This window comes from Panicum hallii, chromosome 3, assembly GCF_002211085.1.
Source record: "Panicum hallii strain FIL2 chromosome 3, PHallii_v3.1, whole genome shotgun sequence".
NCBI lineage: Eukaryota > Viridiplantae > Streptophyta > Magnoliopsida > Poales > Poaceae > Panicum > Panicum hallii.
Window position 1 is genome coordinate 15,764,091 of NC_038044.1, and position 17,581 is coordinate 15,781,671.

The 17,581-nt window shown below is 44.9% G+C and overlaps 2 protein-coding genes across 2 annotated transcripts; both read right to left on the reverse strand.

Moving 5' to 3' along the window:
• Window positions 1–200: 200 nt before the first annotated feature.
• Window positions 201–11,411, reverse strand: LOC112884613 (protein RETICULATA-RELATED 5, chloroplastic-like). Its single transcript, XM_025950051.1, has 12 exons — window positions 10,203–11,411; window positions 9,845–10,054; window positions 9,489–9,749; window positions 7,555–7,641; window positions 7,361–7,412; window positions 6,040–6,253; window positions 4,916–5,045; window positions 3,878–4,408; window positions 3,407–3,514; window positions 2,678–3,223; window positions 1,402–1,524; window positions 201–752 (listed from the first exon to the last, which is right to left on the reverse strand). Exons 1-12 carry the CDS (start codon window positions 11,283–11,285, stop codon window positions 582–584), a joined length of 3,516 nt encoding a protein of 1,171 aa, XP_025805836.1. The 5' UTR covers window positions 11,286–11,411; the 3' UTR covers window positions 201–581.
• A 2,070-nt stretch (window positions 11,412–13,481) lies between these two features.
• On the reverse strand, window positions 13,482–14,537 carry LOC112884757 (PRA1 family protein B2-like). The gene has a single exon (XM_025950299.1). The coding sequence runs from the start codon at window positions 14,434–14,436 to the stop codon at window positions 13,783–13,785; it is 654 nt and encodes a 217-aa protein (XP_025806084.1). The 5' UTR covers window positions 14,437–14,537; the 3' UTR covers window positions 13,482–13,782.
• Between the last annotated feature and the right edge of the window lie 3,044 nt (window positions 14,538–17,581).

Below are 17,581 nucleotides of genomic sequence, written 5' to 3' on the forward strand. Positions count from 1 at the left end.
CATGCCAGAGCCCATAGCTGGCTAGTGATACAATAAAATACGAAAAAGAAGTTCTTCGAGAAAGAAACTAGCTTACCTACCATATTTCTCTGAAAGGTGAGGAAGAGAACTTGCTCACACTCTGAAACATATGGCTCTATAATAGAGGGCTCAAAGAACCGTTTGCAACAGCCAGACCTGCCAAACTTCTTTTGCAGGACTTACCAGTCGAACTTTCTAGTGTCACTATTATTCATCCTAAACCAGAATTGATAAATGCTATGCTACAGGCTACAGACCCCGTTGCGGCAAATCCTCTAGGGACTGCAAGAGTTCTTAAAGATGGACAAAGTACAAACAATATTTACTTTTTTGACACTACAAACAATATTTACTCTAGAAATAGAAATAAGAAACACCGTGTGCACTCTGTTGGCGGCACTGAAAAAGAAAATAAATAAATGCATGTGGCTAATATTTCCTCAAATTTCCACTCCTTGAGATCCCAGGAGTGAGGCTCATTCTCGTAGAAGGTGGCCTCTTTCACCGTCTATGAAAGTATAGGCTATATGATCTTCAGCCTCCCCGAAGTAACCAAATCACTAGCTCGGACCACTTGATCCATTGGTGTTATTACTACTGTCATCCAAATTATATCCTTCAGTCGTACAACCATCCAAGTGTGCCGATTCAGGTGGCGTGGTGGCCTCACCAGAAGGAGGCTTTTCCTCAATTTTCTGTAGCCCAGTGTATCGCGCAAGATCAACCCATTGCTGCAGCAAAAAGAATAGGCAGTGAGGAGAAGGAAAAGGCACTATTATGTGGTAGCGTTACTATCTTGTGTCAGGCTCTCAGCTTGCTTAAAAATTATACGTATTTCCTCCTAAGGCTGCATAGAAGCATTATGAATATTAAGGAACGTACGATAATGCATAAACTAACAGAGTGATATCGCTTCAAGGGTGTAAACTTGGTTATATGAGCAGACAACAATTGCCTCATACAATATAAAAAAATTTAAAGAGTCCAATAAGAACTGAGCTAGCAGGACTACCTTAAGTCCAAAGTAGCCAGACTTTAGGAAGTTCGTTTTCCTTTACAAATATTTTGTCATTTCGTTTCATTTTCCACGAAAGGCAGCTCTTAATTCCTTGGTGGTAAGCGTTATAAAAATGGCATACAGTGAACAGGAATTAAGCATAAAATTAAGGCATCATCTACATGTTCTACGTGCATCAAGCTAAAATGATAAGCAATCCAAACAGGAGAAAGTACATGAATCAGAATATGGGGCAGAAAAATCCAATAACCTTACTTATCCGTTTTCTTGTATTATAAAAAATATGATTGCTTATTATAAAAAGTTTGAAAGAACTACTGCAACATGCTCAGAGAACAAAAGAAATGGGAAAAATGTCCAACCTGTGTTCCCCAGTATGAGTTCAAGGTCCTCGCGACGAAGGACAACAAACCAGCAATAAGTGGTTGATTGTAGTACGTCACAAGGCTCTCTCCTAGCCGATACTCCACTAGACCAGCAATAATCTACAACACAATTAGTAAAGAAATTCAGATAACCTATGCTAAAAAGAACTATTGCATTACTAAAGTTGTGAGCCAAATTTAGTACAGGAAAAGTCCAAATTACTCCCCTAAGGTATGGCCAATGTCCGAATAACCCCCTAAACTACTTTTTGGTTTGATTTACTTCCGCAACTATGTTTTAGTCCAATCTAACCATAATAAATTTGAATTTTTTGTTTGTTTTTCCACGCACAAGTGGAATTTTAAGTTAAAGTTTTGTGGGGTGATACCGGACATCATAACTTATGTTAAAATATTATGAAGTTTTCATCATTATCTTTCGTACAATTTTGTATCGCTAGGGCTAATTTATTAGATTTCCTAACCTATCAATATAATGATGCAAAATTCATAATGTATTTTATTTAACATAAGTTATGATGTCCCCTACCTGTCTACAAAATTTTAACTTAAAATTCGAGTTGCGCATGGAGAAACAAAAAATGGAAAAATCTTGTTAAGAGGAAGATCGGACCAATTGACATAGTTGCAGGAGTAAATCAAACCAAAAAAATAGTTTAGGGGGTTATCTAGACTTTGGTCATACTTGAGGGGAGTAATTTGGACTTTCTCTGTAAATAATTTCCCATAATAATTTTGTTCACTGGCAAACTGTATTGCAGAAGTTACTTCCATGATCTGGAAACAGATCATTTTTTCATGGTGTGGCCTTTGACCTGTTCCGAGATATATGCCATAGTTGAACAGAAAATAAATTGAGAATATGGAAAGAAGGCTTTGAACCATGGCCTCAACAGCGGCTTTGAACCATGGCCTCAACAGCAGAATCTTGTGCTGTACCAGTACCACTTGGTTAAAAGGAAAATGAGGGGCAGAGATCGCATGATTGAACCAAAAGGAGCTGGCATCTCATGAACTTGGCAAAACATGGGTCTTGTTTGAAAATATTGAACACTTCATGGTTCTAACTTCTAAGGAATAATTTTGAAGGTGTTAATGGGTATAATTAGCCGCGCGATGTACCCAAAATATTAAGAAAAATCAGTACAATACTAATGACATTCAGGTAGAAAGAGATTAGACAAAATGTAGTATAAACCAAAAAATCGAACCTAGGTCCTCAAATCAAAAGTAGGTTATTTCCATAAACTACCTGATACCGCAAATTTGCTGATGTTCCAAGAAAGCAACTATAAACAGCTGCTGACTTCCAGATAGGAGATCTCTTCCTTCCTGCTTCCACTGTTTCTGAAGGTTTCACTATTCCTCTGGCAGCATAAACAAGATCTGAGGAAACTCCAGCCCCAACACTAGAAATGAAACCAACACTGGCAAGTTTCAAACCACCAACTAACACTGCCGCAATTCTTTGCTTTATACTCCAATCCTGACCCAGGATATTCTTTTGGAACGCATTATCTGGCAATGATCCTAAAAGGCCTCTGACAAACTCCAAACTCTGACCAGAACCATCATCAGCAAATTGAAGGATTGAAATAGTAGGGGCAGGAAGCCACACTGTAAAGAAATCAACAACAGATCCTCTTATAGTATCTGTGAGGACATAGTCAATTTCTTCAAAAAATCTTCCTTTCCGTCTTTCATACTGCGCTAGTAGAGTGGTTGTTATTGATATAGCTTCTTCAATAGCTAATCTTTGAAGGAATTTAGGGTCTGCCAGCAATCTTTCTCGGAAACCCTGTAGAAGTTGATTTTTAAAACAAAGTTCAGCCTAAGACATGATTTAGACATCACTAGCTTCTGATAATCATTTTGTTTATAGATCAAGAGAAGTGTATGCATCAAGGAGGTGTGTTCAGAAACATCAACTTATCAAACTGATGGGAGAGGGAAGGACTGAGGAGTGGCAGGATAGTCTTACTTGAAATCGATGAATCAGTTCTGCCATGACAGGGTATTTCTCAAGATCAAAAAAGTTCTGCAATATCTCGGGAGAAACTACACCAAGATCTAATCCTTTCTGAAGATCCTGCAATGTTCAGTGCAAGAGTTCGATTAGCCAAACTCAAATAATATATGTTGCTACCAAGCACAGAAACATTTTATCAACAGAAGAAAGATCCTGCTACATTGAGTAAATAAACATTTGTACGCAAAGGAGAAAGATTATACTGTATTGCTAATAAGCTACATTTTGTTAGCTACTCTTTCTCATGGCATGGACTCAAATCATATTCAGGGCCTGCCTCCTGCTGGGTCCCCAATACAGTGTAATGACCTAAACCTTGATACAACTGACCAATAGAAGACCTAAAAGAATTGCAGACAAAAATTCTATGCAACTTATCAGTTTTCTGCCAAAATCATGGCCAGTAAAGATCAAGCAGCAGACCTGAGGTAAAGCTTCGGGCCTCCTACCAGCAGCACTCATAACTCGAGCAATTTCAGCACGGTCAAAGCAATTTCTGGTGCAAGGTTTAGCTGCTGAATACCATAAGAAATCAGCAATAGGGACTTCACCTTCCCTCCTTATAACCTGTCTTTCAGGATCAAGCAGTACCACAACTTGGTCTTTCTTTGGCACCTTTTTAGATATCCTGCCAGGAACACCACTTCCTCGTGGTCCGTACATAACGTGGCTTGCACCCGTCACAACAATTAGCAACCGTGAACGATCTCCATCATTAAGTTCTTTCGTAATAATCTGGGAAATGGTATAATCATCAACTACTCTTGTCTGTTCTAATAAATATGAGGTAGTGCCAAACAGAGAGTCGTCCATTGATGAGATCTTGTCTATTAATGACCGGCCTGAGCTAAACATGAAACCAGAGATGAAGCCTGAGCCTGCTGGAGGGGCATATGCTTCTCTTTCGGCTTTTGTGAGAGCTCTAATCCCATCTGCTTGGACAGTTCTTTTTACCTGCTCAACAAAGAAACATTATATTCTATCAAGTTGACTGATTTCCTTCTCCAACAACAAAAACAAAATCAAGTTGACTGATGGAAGTTGGAACTTGAAGCACACAATTGCACAAAACAAAGCATAGAAGAGTAACATGCAAATTCAGCAGAATACACATCATCAGTCAACAGTCATAACACTAACGAAGCAACTGTATCGTAAGTTTGCAAAAATAAGGTTCTTTCACTAGTTTGTATGGAGTTGCCTAGATACTAAACCATGCTAATGCCATGCCTGCTAAGTAACTGTGTAAAAAGCTGCAGAGAGACTGTATCATGATATGTGGAATGACAGTATATAACAAAATATCTAGCGTCATCTTTCAAGATATAATGGAAAACTCTGCCAGGATTCAACTATTCAAGCATTTGAAGACTTGAGTCACTGGTGCTGTATGGTATTGGTAAAAAAGGGTGTCCACATTATTCACATCCTAAATTATTGATTGTAAATGTTAGCAGTCACCTCCAGTGGCGTTCCACAAGCAATAAGCTTAATTCCAGTATCACGACAGTAATTCAGAAGAGGTTCGTACTGCTGCCAGAGCTCCTGCGGCCAGTGCGATGTGTACAGCTTTAAGATTCTGCCATCAATCCTAAATAAAGCATAAGCTTGTCAATATTTGTTGAAAGGGTGTCTGGTACTCACTTAAAATACATTTTCTCTTATAGACTATAAATGTTCACCAACATCAAATTAATGTTAGGCTTCAATTAACCGTGATCCACAAAGAATGCTGGCCCTTTTTCATGAACAAAATATCACACTATTAATGAGCAGCAAAGATAAAAGTTATGCTTTTGTTACAATAAGGGTTTCAACTTTCATGTCCTCATGAGAAGTGGTAGCTGGTTTTCCTAGTGGGTATCAGATAACATATCCCGGCTAGAAACATTGAAACCTAAATTGGAAACTGAATCCAAGTAGATGGACAGTAATGCTGGGAGGAGCTGATCAGAGACTGGTAAAATAATTTTGTATTGTGATCGAGAAAATAAAACCCCCTTGGAAGATATAGGTTAACAGCCAAGCACTGGTACACCACCAGCCTAGTTACAGTATTGTTAGTCCGTAAAGTACAAAGATACCTGAACCTGTACTCTGGTATTTCTGTTTTAAGTAATGTAAATGGGGATGAACTCGATTCAAACAAAAAAAGGATACCCAAATTATTGGCTCTATTAAATGCATAGTGCAAAGTTTAATCATTAAAAGATATATTGTTAACAAAAACAACTTACACGCAAAGAGTAACCCAGCCAAAGAGTAATCATCATAAATAATTTTCACTTCTAAAATAAATTGCATGTCCCAGGAGGCGGGAAAAATAGAAAAGCATACACGCATAGATAACGCAACTATCTGAGAAGTCCCTAAATGACGCTGGGAAATAGATATCAGAATTCTTCTTCGAAACACCAGTGTACTGGCCTACCAAAATATTTTTGTGGGGACGAGTTGCATGTGTTTACGAAGCCAAAGTTACAATAGGAGAAGAATTTCACTAGCAGAGCTAAATTTCCCACAATTTTCACTAGCGTGTGAACAACTAAAACTACAGAGTAAAAAGCAGGAAAACAGCACGGCACCTGCCGTCCATGAACTGGTCGAGCTGCTGCTGCAGGTCGCAGGGGAACACCTCGAGCGCGAGCGCCAGGCCCCTCCCGGCGTCGGCGCAGCGGCCCGCGAGGCCCCTGACGATCTCGAGCTCGAGTGCGCGGTCGTCGGGGTCGGGCTCGAGCTCGGCCTCGCCGAGGTACACCACCCTCGCGGCCGCCAGTTTCTCCCACACCCGCCCCCGCGCGTCCCCCGCCAACGCCTCCGGCTCCCCGAGGACCGTCGCGTCGTACACCCGCGACATGGGCGACTCGTCGGGCTCAGGCTGAGCCTCCGCCTCAGCCGTAGGCTGCGTCGACGGGGAGGGGAGCTCGTCGTCGGGCGGCGCCGGCGTGGACGGAGTGTCAGCGTCATCGGACTCGGCCGCGGCGGAGGGGAGAGTGCGGAGGACGGCGGAGGCGGCGGCGAGCGAGGGGCCGATGAGGAGGAAGCCGCGGCGGGAGGCAGCGCATGCGGACACGCTGCGGCGGGGTGAGGAGGAGGCGGTGGTGGGCGTGAGGGGTTTGCAACTTGCGCCGAGGCGGGAGCGGGGAGAGAAGAGGCGCGGTTTGAAGGCGGCGGCGGGGCTTTGAGGCGGCGACCGTGACGACATTGCTCGCGGCCGGTGGAATTGCAGTTGCAGCCTTGCAGGACTGGAACTCTGCGTGCCGATCGCAAGGGAAGGGAATGCTCTGGCCTCGGTGAGGATGGTGGATGAACCCGAATCACAGGCAAAACAAAACTACCGCAAGAATCAAAATTCGCGAAGCTTTTTTTTTGGGCTCGTGAAGCGTCGGATCACATCGATTTCTACTGGCAATATACACTACTAATTCTTGATTGACAGACATGTGAGTGTGGATAAGAAAAGATGGCAGCCACAGGCTCCGCTGCCTGCCCTGTCAACATCCACCATCCAGCAACGTGTTCACACTGAGTATATTCCATATTTCCATGTCACAATTTCAAGTGCATAGTTACTTTGGAACACAGCAGGATAAGAACTAAAGAACACGAATCTCGTTGGGCTGTCAGTTATCACCGAGAAAAATTTCGCGTATGGCTCTCACACATGCGAGTTCTCACCGAGCCGAGAAGCTCATCTGCCGCAACTCAGTATCACGAACTGCACAACTCGTGGCATTACCCAAGGTGGCAAAACTGGGGAGAAATCAAGAATCGTCGTGTCGCTGAACGTCGGAGCAAAACAGACCAAAACCCACTACTCTTTTTTTTTTCTGATATGAAAACCCACTACTCTATACTCCCTATACAGACTGGTACATCAGCTACCCCTGTTCGCATATATTTCTGTTTCCTCTGCTACCTTTGTCCACATGTTAGCAAAATGGTCAGAGTATGAGACCTGCAGAAAACAACCAAAGAGCAAAAGATTATGCGGTTAACCATGTAATTGCATCTGTCGCATTCCCTTTTGTCAGCACATGTACAAGGGAAATGGGAATATTCATAGTGTTTTTCTTTGCTGAGCAATGTAATACTCGTACCTGATTTACAACAAAACCTTTCAGCATCTCGATGAAATCGCGGCGTCTTTCCTTGTCAAATCTTTTTATTTCAATCTTGTTGTTTTCCTGCATTGTCAAAAGGCAATATGGTTCCAAATTTCAGTCACAGCCATGGTGGCACCTAGCATTCCTAGAGCACAATAAAATTTCTGCAGCAATTCCACAAATGGCAAAATAGGCACTTTAGTCCCTCAACTTTGATCTGAGGGTCAACTTCATCCCTCAACTTTTAAATTGGCCAATATAGTCCCTCAACTTTCATTTTAGGGTCAAACTCATCCTTGTGCTGATATTATACTCCATAATAACATGAGATAAATACAAAAAGTCTATTTTACCCTTGGCTCATTCTCCCCCTCCTCATTTTCCAATATTTGTATCATGTTCGCTCAACTTTCGGAAATATTTTATATGATGGTACAATTATGCAACAAGTAGGTCTAATTTTACTCTCTATGCATCCGCAATACAATGCGATGCATGGGTAAATATTTTATATGATGGTACAAGTAGGTCTAATTTTACTCTCTATGCGTCCGCAATAAAATGGATGCACGGGTAAGTAAACTTCTATGTTCCAAATTAAACACTTGTGATGTTCAGCTTCTAAATATTTTTAAAGAGGAAGGAGCCAAGGGTGTGTGGCTTGCATTGGTTAAATATTTTTTTAGTAAAAAATAAACTGTTGCAGAATTTAAAGAGGAAGGAGCCAAGGGTAAAGAGGACTTTTTGCATAAACTCATATTATTATGGAGTATAATTATGTTGTTATAGAGTATAATATCAACATAAGGACGAGTTTGACCCAAAAAAGAAAGTTGAGGGACTATATTGGCCAATTTGAAAGTTAACGGATGAAGTTGACCCTCAGATCAAAGTTGAGGGACCAATACGCCTATTTTGCCTCCACAAATCATATATGAGATGTCAGAGTTGGCTATGACAACTAATCTCACTTGAAGAAATATCCTATTATTCTCAGAATCAGATGAATACCCTCGACACATGCTCGAGTACCACTTCATTATCAGGATAGCATCCCAAGAAGATGAACTTCTTGTTCTAGGCTTTCATAAACTATAACTGCCCGATTAAAAAGAAAACAGGGAAACTGATGACTATGTACTGCCTGCAACAACAGCCATTTAAAATTTTGAAAGCATTGAAAAGATACATTTGCATCTATATCTAAGACCTCAACTAATATCATTCTAAGCTGAATTAACACGAACAGTACAACAAACTTAAACATGTTCCTTTTTTGTATATTTTTTGCTGTAGTTATGAATGAAGATAGGGAATGGATCAGACAGCAAAAATGGGTAAAACATCCTTATGAAATGGACCTCAGTATTTTAACTATGTCTTCCACCATTGTAACAGCAAGTTAACACCAATTCTGATTTCCAAGTTTGTGGTTTTAATATTGATGTACAGAAACAGCATTTCAAGTCAGTATTTATATACATCAAAGCTCTACAGAAATGCTAGATCCTATAGCTTGCAACAATTCTAATGAAGATTTCTGCTGATGTTAGCCATCAAAGAAAAGGCAAAAAGAGAACCCATATGCAACCAATACAGTCTATATTAGGCTTCAAAAATATGATGACTGTTCAATTATGCATCTGCAACCATCATAAGAATATAAATTTAATCATACTGATTTTGTTAGATGTGTTTAATTTGATCAAAGTACGAGCTGAGCATATGCCTATAAACACTAGGACAAAAGATGTTAAGAGCAAAGCATGACTCAACTTTCAACACTAAAAGTTAAGAGATGCGCACTTCTTTTTCTGTACCAAAAACCATTAGGTGCACTTTTAGTTTATTTTCCTGTATAAGCTCATACTCTAAGTTTTTTTCCAATCAGATATTTAAATTTTAATATTTTTTTCCAGGGCACTTACCTTAATGCTTTCATATTCTCTAAGTGCATCACTTTTGGCTGCTTCTGCTGCTCTTATTGATTCTTTCAATCCCTCTACCTTCTGATATGTTGACCACTCATGCCCCATATCTCTTGCTGATGAAGATTCAAGTCTTCCTGCCCTGGTATGCAAGGAAAACAAATCTGCTGACAAACTTTGCACATGATGCAAAGCATTAGAGCGATCTGTAAATGCATGACTGACTGATATCATCGCCTCCAAGTACTCATGGATACTACCCTGCAAAGCCATAAACAATGTCTGGTTATATCGAGTCAAAGACAATTCCAATAAAGATACTCAAACAATTTGGAGTCCACAACATATCAACATACCAGGTGCTTCACAATTTCCGAGTTTAATTTTATCTGTGATCTGCTCATCTTCAAAACAGAATTTGCAAAATTATGGATTTCACCAGCTCGTCTTCTCAGGGAATTACATGTTGCCTGCTCTCTTTCGAATTTTGCCAGCTTAATCAGTGTCATGCCCAAGTGACCTGTAGTTTCTCTAAGATCATCTTGTGCTTTAACAAGTGCTTCAGCCTGCATAAAGTACAAAATTAGAGGATTAAGAAGAGCAGTTTTCTATGCTTCATATAATATGAGTATGTAACAAATGGAGAGGCATCCTGAGTACCAATACGGGCAACTGAAATGTTTCACATAGTAATAATTTGAGTGGACTAAATACCTGCTGTGATGTTGTGGTGAGCTGCTGCTGTAAGTCCTCGAACCTGGCCTTGTGCGCCAGGAATTCTGTGTCTGTCTCCTGCTCCACAGGTGGAGGCTTTGTTGCGACCAGCCCATTCACCACAGTCTGCTTCAGACCCTTGAACATCCCAAACAAGTCCCTCCCGGCTTTGGCCTGCACCAGCGGAGCTGCAGCATTCACCGTGGTAGTCCAGTATCGCGGCGCCTCGGGCTGGAAGGCGGGGATGGCACCAGGCTCGGTGAGGAAAGTGCGGAGGTCGGGGCTGTGGCCGACGACTGGGTGCGCAGCGAGGCGGCAGAGGTAGCGCTGAAGCGCGGCGCACCGCTGGCTCACGAAGTCGTGGCGCTGCATGACCTGCCCCTCGAGGACGCTCTTGTCGGGCCGGGCCGGGACGAACAGACCTCGGTGGGCCGCGGCGAGGCGGTCCGCGAGGGCCACCACGTCGCGGAAGCGCCGCCGCACGCGGAGCTCCCCGCCGCCGCCCGCGAGGCGGGTGGTGATGAGGTAGGTGAAGTAGCTCCCGGAGCCCGGGATCACGCCGCCGGCGGCACCCCCGCCGCTGGGCTCTGCGTGCTTCTTCGGATCGGACACGGTGATTTTGGCGAACACGGGGGGCGCCGCGTCGGCGCGCGGGGCGAGCGGGCGGGAGACACTGGGCGCCGGGGCGGGCAAGAAGTCGTCCTCCTCAAGGAAATCGTCGATGACGAAGGCGTCGTGGTTTCCGGCGGCGGCCTGGGAGGGAGGCGGGCGGAGGAGAGGGTCGGTGGAGGCAGAGGCGGTGGCGGCGGCGGACGAGGACGAGTCGAGCGCGAGGGTCTCGAGGTCGTCAGCCGCGGCGGAGGCGGCCGACGACGGCTCGGCTGCCATCATGGCTGCTTCGCGAAGGGTAGGTAGGGTTCGGGCCGGGGGATTGAGTGGGATCTGACTCGGGGGAAGGCCGCGTAGAAACGATCGGTCGATGGGCGGAAGGAGGGAGGAGGCGCCGAGGCGGGTGGTGTCGCGTGTCCCTGCCGCGGGTATGCGTAAGCAGGGGGGGCAGCTCGTTTTGAAGAAGCGGGGCATCGAGTCAAAATAACGAACTGTTCAGCAAACCGTTCTTATCTCTGTGTTGCAACGTGATCGTGTGCTACGGTATTGATAAGTTCGGATAATCGGATGTGAAGTCGTTCCGGTTCAGATTTCAGATGCGAATGCTAAAACGGAGGCGTACTCGCGTAGCTTCCTTTCTTCTTTTCTTTATAAAAGTGAATAAAGACTCTAATTAGTAATTACACAAACCACGGCGGAGCATCCAGTATTATCGATTTACCATCACGGAGACTAGACTCTCGGTTGATTGGTTCATCACAGACGACAGAACTCCCAGATCAACAAAAGAAAAGGCTTCGAGCAATTAGTTCAACCAAACAGCATTTGAAAATATTCAGATAGTACTACTAATAATTTAGGGAAAATTCCCTACAAGGCTCTCAAACAAATCACGCTTCCTTCTATAACCCTGCAAAATTGCAACTTTCTTATTTGATCCTGATTTCATTTTCCTTCCCTTCCATGATCCTGCCGTTACATCTGCAGTATACTTCCAGTTAAGTGACTATAAAAAGATAATAGTACCCCTGGCGCACAAACAACAGATATTGAGATCTCATGGAGAACAGATATTGGAGATGTACAGCACGATATAATGCAGCAAATTCTTCACATTTTTAACACACTAGATTCACTTACAATATATTCTCCATGAGATCTCAATATCTGTTGTTTGTACGCCAGGGGTACTATTATCTTTTCACAGTCACTTAACTGGAAGTTAACTGCAGATGTAATGGCAGGACCATAGAAGGGAAGGAAAATGAAATCAGGGTCAAATAACGAAGTTGCAATTTTGTAGAGCCATAGAAAAAAGCGTGATTTATTTAAGGACTTGCAGGGAATTTCCCCGATAATTTATCCTGAATTCCCGACTAGCATTTGAAATCCATGTAGAACTCAAATGTCCACCTGTTAGAATCGAGCTCCAGCCAGCTGTTATTTACACAGAGCAAGAAATGAGGTACCTCCAAAATTCATTTACCAGGCATTTCCCAGCTAAGGCCAGGCTACCAAAAGGCAAACTCCGAAAATGGTAGTATCAGATATCTTGAGTCCTAGATTTCATTGTGCAGTCAGCCAGTAAGGTAAAGGAACACTATATTGACTAATGTCAATCAAGACTGCTCTGTCAACCTGTCAACCAGTGACACATTACAATATTTTTCATCAAACATCAGAAAAATCACATCTAACAATGCAACGCAGGTTACTTGCAGCGGGTATGATTTTCAGTTTTCAGGAAGCACCCTAGTATAACATACAAGGGCCACCAGCCCCATCTAAGCAAGCTGTCACTAGTTAGACACAAGTTGTGCATAGTTCAATACGAAAATACAGTTTATAAAAAAACGAAAATACAGAAAACCTTGATCATATATCTGGATGATTAAACAATATGCCATGCAAAAACTCAGTAGAAACCCCACACTAGTATAACATACCGGTGGTTTGATAGATAATCTATGCAATGTTAAGCAGAAACGAACTCTTAAGGTTAGTTTACATCAACCAGGAAACTGTTGTTCAGTTGCTATGGGCAAATGATCAACTGATCATAGAAATCAGGGTAATGAAGTACCACTCATCTCTGAAGCTCAAAAAAAAACAAAAAGAAGGGGCAAACCTAGACAGCTAGCCATGCTAAGGTCATAAATCCCAAGGAAGCAATAAACAAGGGAAAACGGGATACATCTATGACCCGAATTTCAAAAACCATCTGTCAAAAGTTCCCTGAGCATTTATCCGGAAACAGGTAATTCGTCCAATCTCGTTATACTTAAAATTTTCAACAATTTTCCAGTTCCATAAAAATGTAGTAGAGTAGTCTGAAACAAGAAAACAGCAGTCCAAAATGAAGGCCTCACCAGGATTTCTTTGTCCTGATAGCGGTCCATCCTAATCTTATTTCATCTCTTTCCAAAAATAAAACTTATTTCAGACAGCATCAGCAGTTGGCAAAACAGAGCTTCAAGCAAATAGTAGATGATGAAACAACTATCTTCATGACTCCAGCATGATTTAACAACAACAAACATCAGGTAAAGAACTCAAGATGCACCACATGCTACTCAGCACCCATGGGTCATCATGAATTTCCACAAGCCAATGGAGTATAGCAAAATGATAATACTAACAAAACAAGCGAAACATATTACTATATCATCATTTCATAACAGCGTGCGAATGAAGACACCATTTGTATTGATAATTCGACATCATGAACTCACATTACTCGAATACTTAGCACTAAATCGAATCATAGAGTAAAATCTCAGGATAGATTTGCAAGGTCTTTGCAAAAGCCGGTGCACCGATTGAAACCAATACTAAGCCAGTAGATCTGTAGGTACACAAGGACGAATAGGGGAAACAATAAGCTACAGCTACAGGACTAGATCCACACAATTTCCAGCTTAAGACGAACTTCTCGAGCGCAAAACCCTACCAGATCTTGCCGTCCGCCGCCTCAAACCCCAGATCCGGGTGCCCCGAGGAAGGACAGAAGCCCTTGGGCAGCACTGTTGCCTGCGGCCGCGTTGGGCTCGTCGAGGAAGAGATCCTCGGGCATGCGGAACGCGCCGTGCGCAGCGACAAGGGCCCCGCCGACGAGCAGCCCGGAGATGATGAGCGACGCGACGGAGGTGAAGAAGAGCAGGACGAAGGACGCGCCGACGAGCCCCAGCAGCGTTTCGCGGTCGGAGAAGGCGCGGCCGAAGAGGACGACGGGCTGGTCGGAGGCGCGGAAGAGGTAGAGGAAGCACCAGGCGGCGAGGAGGCCCAGGAGGATGAAGAGCGAGAAGGGGTGCGCCAGGAGCGAGGCCCCCAGCGCGAAGGCGACCACGGCGGCGTAGTTGACGCGGAAGTAGGCGAGGTTGCGGCGCAGGCGGGAGGTGGCGTCGGAGACGGACTCCGGCTTGGAGAACGCCGAGCGGTCGAGGAGCTCCCCCCACGGCCGGCGGTCGGACAGCGAGCGCCGCGCCGAGTCGGAGACCCGGCTCAGGAAGAGCCGGAAGGCCGGCTGCGCGATCGGCGCGTCGGAGCCGCCGGCGGTGGCCGGGGACGATCCGGGGGCGGGGTTGGTCACCGGGAGGAGGGGCGGCGGCGTCGGTGCGGAGGCCATGGCGATGGATTCCGATGGGAAGCGCGTGCTACGGGAGATGGGGAATTGGGGAATCCTTGCTGCTGTTGCGGTGTTGCTGCCTCGAGGAAAAGGTTTGCCAACCTGCTTCCGCGGTTGGGTTGTCACTATATGCTTGCTTGGTACGTACGATCTTTTTGGTCAATGACAGTGGGCCAGGGTGTAACGCGGGGGGGCATGTCAGTGAGAGGAAACTTTTGTGTGAACCTATTTTTTATTGTCTTGGGTCGGTGGAAGATTTGGACCTTGGACCCGAGTTTCTTGGTATCACCGCGTTCTGCTTTCTGCGTGTGAGCCGTGGACGTGGTCCATTTATGGTTGACAATCTTGTAGCTGGGCTAATTGTAGTATCGGCCCAGTTGTTGGCCCAGTTCATAATCTGAATTGTAATTGCATTTTGCATGTGGTACTCGCATAGTGTCAAGACAATTTTAGGAGTTTTTGTGTTGGAATTGAGAAAGTCACAAAAGTTTACGAGCAGGAATAAAGATCCCAACTTTGAAGATGGATACTCCTTTTTAGAGTTTGATTAACGATGGATACTAGTGCCATTTGCAGGTGGGTAAGCTCCAACTACACCCTTTTCCGTTTCTTTTCTTTTGTTTTCAAGCAAGGCATATATTATACTATCGAAGCAATGGCTGAGGTTACAGCTCTAATAGAAGACCATAAATATTAGCTAAATTACATAGAAATATTGCGACTAAGAGTCGGATCTATATTGTGTGTGTATATGTCTTAACTCTAAAGAAACCACAATAAGATAAAATGACTTTAGCACGAACTAAACTGTGTGTTGCGTTAATAATGCTAAAGTTTATTACCAATCCTGACTTTATCTTAGTAAAAATCTAAAATTTTGAAATAAATATGACACCAGTAGAGATTACGCTAGTGCCTAAGAGATAATCAAGTTAGAATAGCTTTCTTTAGACCCAACTTATGATGTAAATAGAGTACATTAATTCAACCTTGCACTGGTTCAGTGTCTCCTAAGGCATCTCCAAGCATCGTAGCACAAATTCCACCTCCCTCAAACTCGAACATGGTGACAACCCTTAAGCCAGTCCTAACCTGTGGTGTCTGTGGACAGTGTCTATAGTGCCACGTCACGAAGCTATTTGATTAGAAACTGTCCTTCCCAACGCATCGTTTCTTCGTGCGGTATCTTAATAATTTTCTCTCACACCTTTTCCTCTCTGACCTCTCTCCTGCTATCCTGCGTCGAGGAAATACTTGAGGTAGCCGAACTCGACGAGCGCCGGCCGGCTGGGACGTTGACACCCAGAGCGTAGCGTTGTAGAAACCCTCCGTCGGAATTGCTGCGGTGGCACTCGCCGCGGAGCTTGGCCACGAGCCAGAGCGCCGTTGGAAGAAGAAGCAGAGGCATGGCGGAGCTTGGCGACGAGCCCTCCGCAGCTGGGCGTCGGCCGCGGCCTTAGGGCCCTGGATGCACAAGCCGGGGCTGAGGAAGAAGGGGCGCGAGTTGGCGTGGGCATTGGCGCGGCCTCCGCGGCCGCCGGGCGGCCATGACTGCGACGCTGCTGATCATGCCGTGGTCGAGGCATCCTCATCACCGTGAAATCAGTCTCGAACCAATCTATTGAGTCCTAAATCAGATTGCTTCAAGAGCTGCGCTACTAAATTAGAGCCCCAATGGAGTACCTGGCCATCGGATAGAGCTCGAATCAACTTCTTCACCGCTGAATCAAGCCCGATTCCAATTTCACGGTGCCAAAATTGAGCTCCAATACCCTGTAATCGTGTGACTAGCCACCGAGGCATCGATTGGATGGATTCAATTTGTTCCATTATTTTCTAGGTTGATTCTGTTGTGGCATCTGCTGCTTCCACGGGCAGCCACGGCGAGGGCAATCCCTAGCGCACCGCATGGCCGGTCGTGGGCGTGGCTGGCCTCCGCCGCCCGCCGGACGGAAGCCGACGCCGCGGATTCGAAGGACGAGCCCGCGCAGGTGCCCCCGCTCCCGTGTATGCTCCTGAGCCACGGTGAGAACGACGGATGCGCGGTGCCGGTCTCGGTGGCGGCCGCGGCGGCAGGGCTGGCCGGCGTGGCTTAGTCAGACACGCCGAGCAAGACACCAGACCTCCCATCGCGTGTCGAGTCGTTTCTTCCGTCGTTGGATGTCGCGCCAACACGTTTCCTGCATGCGACTGGTTTCACGATGTTTTCTCCTCTCTCTTCGTTAATTTCACTTTCACGTCAGTTTTTTTCCCCTACATAGCTCCATATTTAATAATATGGAAACCACCTGAGGTGGAGGTCTGTCGTTATTGATGTTCAATGAGTAAGAACATCTCCAGCAATAGTTCCTACTTCAACGTTCTACTTTTGTAACTAAGGGTTCATTCTATTTTATGGAGTTATGATTTCTATATTGAACTTTAGAAATAGCCCCTGCAAATGAGCCCCGAGCCCCTACCTTTTTCATGACAGGTGGGACCCACCTGCTAAGGTCTTACTTTTTCTTTATATATTTTTAACTCCCAAACGTATATGCCTCCCACGCATCTTCCTCTTCCTGGCTCGCGTATCCGACGAACTCCGACGCATCTCTTTCCTGCCTTGCATGTCTCTCTGGATGATCTCCAGGCCGGGACAGTCGAGATAGATGGCATGTCGTGGATACCCTCGTCGATAGCTCCCACGGCCAGGCGCCCGTTGAGTTGGCTGGCGCGCCACGGGATGCCGTCCTCGTCGGTGGTGGCTGTCTTTTCGCTTTGAATCGGCCATGGAAGCCTCCGTCTCCTCGTCCTCAATCCAATTTGATAGCGTGCGAGCTCGATTCGAGGGCAACCTTGCTCCATTCGAGGGCGTCAGTGCTCGATTGGAGGGCACCGATGCTTGATTTGATGGTGCTGATGCTTGATCCGACAGGGGACGAGCTCGATTTAGTTGCTAGGTGATCATTATGCTTTGCTCCCTGTCTTCCTTGTTTCCTATTTGGTCTCCACTGAGCAAGTCCATGTAAGCGGGGAGAAAACGGTCGAGCAGGGGTCTCACTTGAGACCCATGGGAGAAGGGGTTAAGGGGAAAAGTAGGAAGCCTCTCTAGAGTAGGAACCCAAGTAAAGATCCTAATGGAGCGAGGTTTTTCACTCTCAATGCC

Excerpts from the sequence above, each read along its gene's own strand:
- LOC112884613 (XM_025950051.1), bottom strand. The coding sequence starts at position 11,285 with ATGCCCCGCTTCTTCAAAACGAGCTGCCCCCCCTGCTTACGCATACCC. Across the intron at positions 6,254-7,360 it reads GACAAAGGTAGCAGAGGAAA|CGCGGGGGCGGGTGTGGGAG; the intron begins CAGAAATATATG and ends TGGCGGGGGACG. Across the intron at positions 753-1,401 it reads ACTCATACTGGGGAACACAG|CAATGGGTTGATCTTGCGCG; the intron begins GTTGGACATTTT and ends TTTTTGCTGCAG.
- LOC112884757 (XM_025950299.1), bottom strand. The coding sequence starts at position 14,436 with ATGGCCTCCGCACCGACGCCGCCGCCCCTCCTCCCGGTGACCAACCCC.